The sequence below is a fragment of the Atractosteus spatula genome, chromosome 2 (assembly GCF_055471065.1).
Source record: "Atractosteus spatula isolate fAtrSpa1 chromosome 2, fAtrSpa1.hap1, whole genome shotgun sequence".
Classification (NCBI taxonomy): domain Eukaryota; kingdom Metazoa; phylum Chordata; class Actinopteri; order Semionotiformes; family Lepisosteidae; genus Atractosteus; species Atractosteus spatula.
In genome coordinates, this window is record NC_142707.1 from 71,476,532 (window position 1) to 71,483,399 (window position 6,868).

The following is a 6,868-nucleotide window of genomic DNA, read 5'->3' on the forward strand; positions in this document are numbered from 1 at the left end:
GACGTTTATAAATTTAAAAATACCACTCTCTTAAGTATGGATTAACTACTTGCTCTGTTTAATGATTTACGGCAATAAACTGTAAATCAGATAATGCACCACTTGTTATGGGATGTGAGACAAATACATGAATTATATGCTGATAACAGAGTTGGATTACTCATCTACTGCATGTAACAAATATTTTTCTGTTTCCCTTTCTTTAGGCAAAGTAATTCCTATCTGTTTGACCATTAAAATGTAAAGGTCAGGCGGCAGATGACATAGAAAAGCACACAGAAGAGCAATTCTACAGTACCTGCAATACTTTCAATCAATAGTAAAGACACCAACCCTCAACACACGAGATATCTATCTATGGGAAACTATCTGCAATGTTTTTATTGCAAGTTTCTTTTCTGATTTGGATGGAGTTTGTATAGGCATCTAAAAATTGGCACCATCCCATCATCTCCACCATCCTGAAACTACTTTTGTTACAATCTTACAACAGCCAGAACAAGATTCACAGTGCCATTTATTCAATGGTATGATTACCCTGGAGTTCTCTATAAGGTGTGAAAACTACAGGAATAACACTTGTCCACACACAGGCCAACCCAGGTCACAGTTCTTACCTGTGTTACCTGGTCAAAAAGTCTCAGCCCTTTACGTGAATTGAGCTAGTATGACTTGTACTGTAAAAAGAGAACTCCTGTTGTCACATCTTTCAGCTTTTAAACTGTCATTTATAGTATATCACGTAGTACAAGGAACACATAAGCACCACATTTTATGTTCTTTCTCAGGATCTCTATATGGTTCTGGAAGTGAGCACATATTATTTTGTCCTGCACAGTTTGGGATGCATATACTGTACTGTTTTATACACATAGGGGGATGCAGACAATAAGACATAAGTCTAGGAGGATCACCTACAGTATATGAATTTGAAGAGCAGAATTTGAATTGTGCTTAACACCTATATATAAACATGATCTGATTGGGTTCTGTTAATAAGCCTGAAATTGTTTGGCAGATACCAATGATGACACCTAATAAACAGTATTGCATTAATATACTGTATATGTTCATGCCATTTTTAAAATTACCTTAACACAGTCCCATCTTCTGCCAGCTTAATCAGATTTCCATCTTCTAGGTCCATCACTAAGCCCTTAAAACTAAAAAATATATGCAAGGTTAATGGAACCACTGACTTATAAATCTGAGGACAATATATATTTTTAATTTTAATAGCAAGCTAACAACAGCTACAAATACAAAAACATATACACTGCTGTATTTCACTACATTAGTCTTCAAAATAAACATGAAACACAGGAGTAATATAGCTGACAATTCTGAATATATTGCAATATGCAAAATAAAGATATTTATTAGACTGCTTCTTGAAATCCTCATTAAACCACCAAAAAGGCACATTTAAGATCAAATCCTGTTCAATTACAGGTAACTGACAAAATAAGGAAACACTTGAGTGAATGGGGGATAAAAAGCATATTGAAAACAGGTGCTTCCACACAGGTGTGGTTCCTGAGTTAATCAATTTACATCCCATCATGTTTTGGGCCTGTATAAAGATGTATGAGCAGGCCCACTTGCCCATTATTTTGGCTACTGTGGCTAGAAAAAGAGATCTCTGTCACTTTGAGAGGGGGGTGATTGTTGGGGAACTTTGGCACATGCTGGGAGAAGCCTATAGGTTCAAGTCATTGAACCTATAGGCTCAATGACTTGACTGAAGTTCATTCTGATGCCTCTGTCATGGTGTGGGGTGCATTTTCCTGGCATGGTCCACTCAACCCCTTAGAGAGCAAGATAAATGTCAATAAAAATACAAAGGCATTCTGAGCGATCACGTTTATCCAGTGGTGAAGCATGTCTATCCTGATGGGACTGGAATCTTCCTGGATGGTAGTAACCCCCATCCACGGGGCACGAGTGGTCACCGAAGGGTTTGATGAGCGTAAAAACAATTTAAACCACCTGCCATGGCCATCCCAGTCACCAGATATCAACCCAATTGAACACTTATGGGAGATTCTGGAGAGGCACCTGAGACGGAGTTTTTCTACCACCATCAACAATACACTAAATGGTGTAACTTCTCATGGAAGAAGGATGTCCCATCCCTCCTGTGGAGTTCCAGACACTTGTCGAATCTCTGCCAAGGAACACTGACGCTGTTCTGGTGCCTCAATTGGCGGACCAATTCCCTATTTAGACACTTGAGGTTGATGTTTTCTTTATTTCGGCAGTTACCGGTATATAGTATATGCAGGTCTTTGATAGTAACTCACAGACAGTGCTACAGAGGGATGAAAGAAGCTGACGCTCGTGACCCAGACTTTATGACAATATCAGGCCAGGGCTTTTGTGCTTCGAAGAGCACCTGCTCTTGGCGTGCAGGAAACTGAAATAAATAATTCTGCTGTATAATACCGTGTATGTCAGAGCTGGGCAGCAGAGAGGGGGTGATACTACCTTGTTGGGGAGACTATGGGGATGTGGCAGGGGGACAGAAAAGTTAATGTTTCAAATTACTTGTTTATACCAACCAACCAAAATATCTTTCAAGCTGATTATGTATTCAGGAGAAGTCCCAAAGCTGTAATACTATAATGCAAAAGCACTTTATTAAATCACAATATCAATAATAAGCAAAGTTACAACCAGTGGGCACATTTTAAAAGTGTGCACAGTGGTGTAAGGCTTGAGACTAACTTGGGAATACTGTAACATCATAATAGTCTGTTTGTCTTTTAGACATTTTTATTGCTACACTTTGCAGTAATACTTTACATATCAATTCTCATAAATGGGTCCCCAATATTTGTAATCTAGCCTTAAAATACTTGTTTAAACAGTGTTACTGTAAATGTTTTGGACACAAGAGGCCTTATGATTCAATATTACATAAGAAAGGATTCAAAAGAGAGGACGTACTTTGGCCTAGCTAGATCATTTGGTTTGCAAATACTTCTCTGATCTCAACCAACTGTTTCTTGAATGATAATACCTAATAGCTTATTCCACAAAACCACAGCAGAGTTAGAATAATAGAATAATTGCTCATTTGTAATGCAGACTATTACCACAGGAGATCGCCTCAACATCTTTAGCTTTGTCCAAACAGTAAAAGAGAAAACTACAATAATTGTATCGGAAACCAAAATAGACTTGTTTATATTTAAGTTTTTTTTCTGCCATTACACAGAAAAACACGAGCCAAGATTCCTAACTCCAGAATTGTAATGAGGTAACTTTGAGACCAGTTAATTCCCCTTTGCCAAACGCCTGTGCCTCGTTACTACAGGACTGACAGTTTTACACCCACGTCAAGTGTGGGATCAGGAAGAAGATGGTTTTTACCAAACTTTACACGGAAATGCAATGGAAGAAAAATCCTGATTTTTGAGAAAAAAGATATTACATGTTAGCCAAGTCAGTTTTGGAAAACATCCTTCCCAGGTCGTCCCGACTGTTATAAAGAATAAGCAGCTTGCTGATAATGTTCGGATGGATAAACCACTGACTTACCAAAAATCCCAAGTGGCAGGGCTCAGTGTGAGCAGTTCCTTGTCATAGCCCTTGTGTTCAACCAGGAATCTGGCAAAGCTGTCATAGATAAGCTGAAACGGAATATATATATATATATTAAATGTAGAGACGGTTTCCAAAAGCAACTATAAAATCTTTCCAGGATACAGTATGACTAAGGATGTGCAGAAAATGTGAAAACTAATGGCAACGAGAGGACCTTTTTACCCAGTGTTAGATCCTGAGTCTATTACAAGTGTCCTCATTTGATCAATTAATTTAGGTCTAAAACAGGCAACCCCATTTTTTATTTTTACCTTCTGTTTTTTTTTTTTTGTGGTGAAGTGTGCTTTTCACTTACAGTAACCGTTTTACCCGTATCTCATTCTCACTCTGTGGGGACGAGGGAGTTTAAATGCACGGTGACAAAAGCATTTTTGTTCTTCGAAGGAAATCATAAACCTTAATGGGACAAGCAAGGCTTTAAAAAAGGAACTGGTCGGGTTAAATGTTCCGGTTGGTGGATACATACAGTAAGTGATTTTCATTATTAATTCGTTCCTAGGAATATACGGTTATTCATGGAAGTCATGGGGTAGAATACTTCTGTTTCTGCATAATGCTATTTCCTGTTAAATATAGTGACATACTAAAGAAATCTATAATCACAAATGTTTTTTTTTTCGTGCATAATTCCCTTCAGCCGGAATGTCTCGCGTTATCTGCTCTCCTGGTAAACCTGTACATTAACCTCAATTTGCAAAACTGGTTTCATTGAACTTGGTTATATGATGAATTCAGGGTAACCGAAATTACCAAAAAATAATTTGCAAAATGAGTAGGTTAAATTATTCAAAATACTGTTCAAACGGATTCTATCAAACACAATTCCGGCTGGTGGATTGGGAATCACGTTATTTTATTTTTTTTTTAATTCCTGCAAGGCATTATACATATATAAGAACATTTTATGTACAAATATTTGCAAATGTATCTGGCAGTCTGACAGTGTGTTTGTGCAGCACGGACCACAGAGCTAATGCTGCGAATGTAACATACAAACATAACTGCGGGGATCTGGGATGTGAGATTTCGCAACAATGAATATTGTTTTACAAACTAGATACAGAACATCACAACACGAGAATCCAGTGCTTGAAAAGCGCTGAAATGTTTACAGGGTACACCACCAGCCACGCGCCTCGGGCTCGTTTTGTTTTCTGGTTTCGCTCCTTCAATGCTGCTAGTAAAATTAAAAATCCGAACTTCCCTCAAAACTCACCCTGGAGGTTTCCTTTAAATGGTACCGACAGAGAGTATGGTCCAAATCAAAACCAATCACATCGCACTCTGACAGGGAGAAATACTCGCTCATTGTAGCGACAGGGAACTGAAAAGCAAAAATGAATTTGGGATGTGCACGTCTGCAAAGCCCTCGTACTGTCTGCCAGCGTCGCTGAGCTCCTCTGAGCAGCCTCAGCCTCCAATACCTTCGCCCGCAAAGCAACACGTGAGACGCTTCTGCAGAAGGGGCACCAGAGGACGGCCTGCGCTTTTATTTCAAGGAATAAAGACGCCACTAATTAATAGCAATCAATCGCTCCGCGGAGATGCACTTCTGGAAATACAAATAGCGGACTGCATGAACTGAAACAAACAAACAAACAAACAAACAAAAAAGCTGTTACTTCTTAAGATTTTATGAATATCACTAAATTGTCTTAACTCGTTGGTGCTCCTGCAGCAGGCTGTTGACAATCGACAAACTTCCGGGTGAAGTTACCGTATTTTACCGTATCAGTCGCTCAGGTGGGAAGTAGGATGACGCGGATTTCTGCTAAAATATATGTCGTTAAGCACTTAAATGCTGTGAAACCATCTCCCATCGTTAAGATTAACACTGTTTTTGTAGCTGTTACCGTGATGTTTGCAGACATGCTTTAAATTGACATTCGCACTCAGCATTTATGCTATGCTATCTATGCTGTGGTTTCTATCTCGCCGTTCCTCACCTATCCGCATTTTGCTGCAGTTACTGTAAACGTTCAAAAGAGCACCATGTCCTGTAGATTTACAAAACAAAACTAACGCAAATGCTTAAGGTACTAAAATAATACAGTCAGTTAACAACAAACAAAAATCTGGTCATCTGGTTTCCTTTGTTTTCAGTGGCAAATTAATCCAAGGTCCTTTGTTGAAGGAAGCTTCAACAACAGGGGCAGCTTGTTCGAGAAATCATAACCCTTTATTTAAATACTGTACCTCCTTTCCACATACCTATACTTTCTACCTGTAGCCCCTGGTGTCCTAATTCGCTGTTGATTCTGAAGAGGTTGACTTTGTTTTAATTTAATGCTTAAATTGCCACCACAGGGATGAATAAAGTATTTTGAATTGAATTGAATTTGAGGTGTATGAATACTTGACTCGGGTCACTTGATAGTCTTCTCTGTTTAAGACTGTTATATTTCTCATACCGTGGTGATCAAAAATGTACACAATACTCCAAACGAGGTCTCAGTACTGCATAAAAGTAGCATTGGTAGTGTTGACACCTGAAGAAGGCTGAATAGCCAAAATGTTGTTTCTTCTTTCTACTTTTCAGTGTGAAATTAACCTTTACTTGTTTCTAGAAAGTAATCAGCCAGGTGTTTGCCCAGTTCTTGGTTTGGTCTAATTCCTTTCGAATTCTTCAGATAGCACATCAGTCAGTTTCACAGATGTCAAAGTAGGAGCATTAGTAAACAACTTCTTCATTGTTTGCTAATCCTCCTAGTTAGGTGTCACCTGTAAACTTTACTAATTTGTTAACTACACCACAATCTAGATCACTGATGCAGTATAAAGTTACTGCTGCATAGTATGTTAAAACAATTTAGAAAGAAAACGATATTATATTGAACAGTTTCTTGAGTTAATAATTAATGGTTTTTTAGAGTTGTTCACAACCTCTCAGTTATCTCTTAATGATTTTGACTGCATTCTTTTGCAGACTGACATGCTACAAAGTCCCAAAACCTAAAGTTTAAACTTGCTTGGTTACTGAAATGATTGTTTGAAATCATTACCTTTTTTCCCAACAGTGATTTGACTAGCTTTTAATAATGCTAAAAATACTGTATCTTGGTGTCATTGAGGTCCCTGAAGTTTTAAAAACAGGTTCTTTATAATATGCATTATTTGTTGTATATAGATATTGATTAAAAAGTTGTCTTAAGTGACTACATACATAGTAAAATCTCTACATTTGTTTCTAGTAAATAAACTTACATATTCAATGTCTCTTTGTCTTTTAGTTCCTTCTAGTAATGATTGCAACAATCTG

General features: G+C 37.9%; 1 protein-coding gene across 1 annotated transcript in view; it reads right to left on the reverse strand.

Annotated features, from left to right (window-relative positions):
• The window catches only part of nt5dc1 (5'-nucleotidase domain containing 1), a 105,200-nt gene extending 100,111 nt beyond the window's left edge, over nt 1-5,089 (reverse strand). The window contains exons 1-3 of the mRNA XM_088934863.1: nt 4,826-5,089; nt 3,544-3,635; nt 1,092-1,163 (exon numbers count right to left, since the gene is read on the reverse strand). Of these exons, the coding sequence (XP_088790989.1) occupies nt 1,092-1,163; nt 3,544-3,635; nt 4,826-4,918 (257 nt within the window). The 5' untranslated portion in view covers nt 4,919-5,089. The remainder of the gene's footprint in view (nt 1-1,091; nt 1,164-3,543; nt 3,636-4,825) is intronic.
• Nucleotides 5,090-6,868: the final 1,779 nt, after the last annotated feature.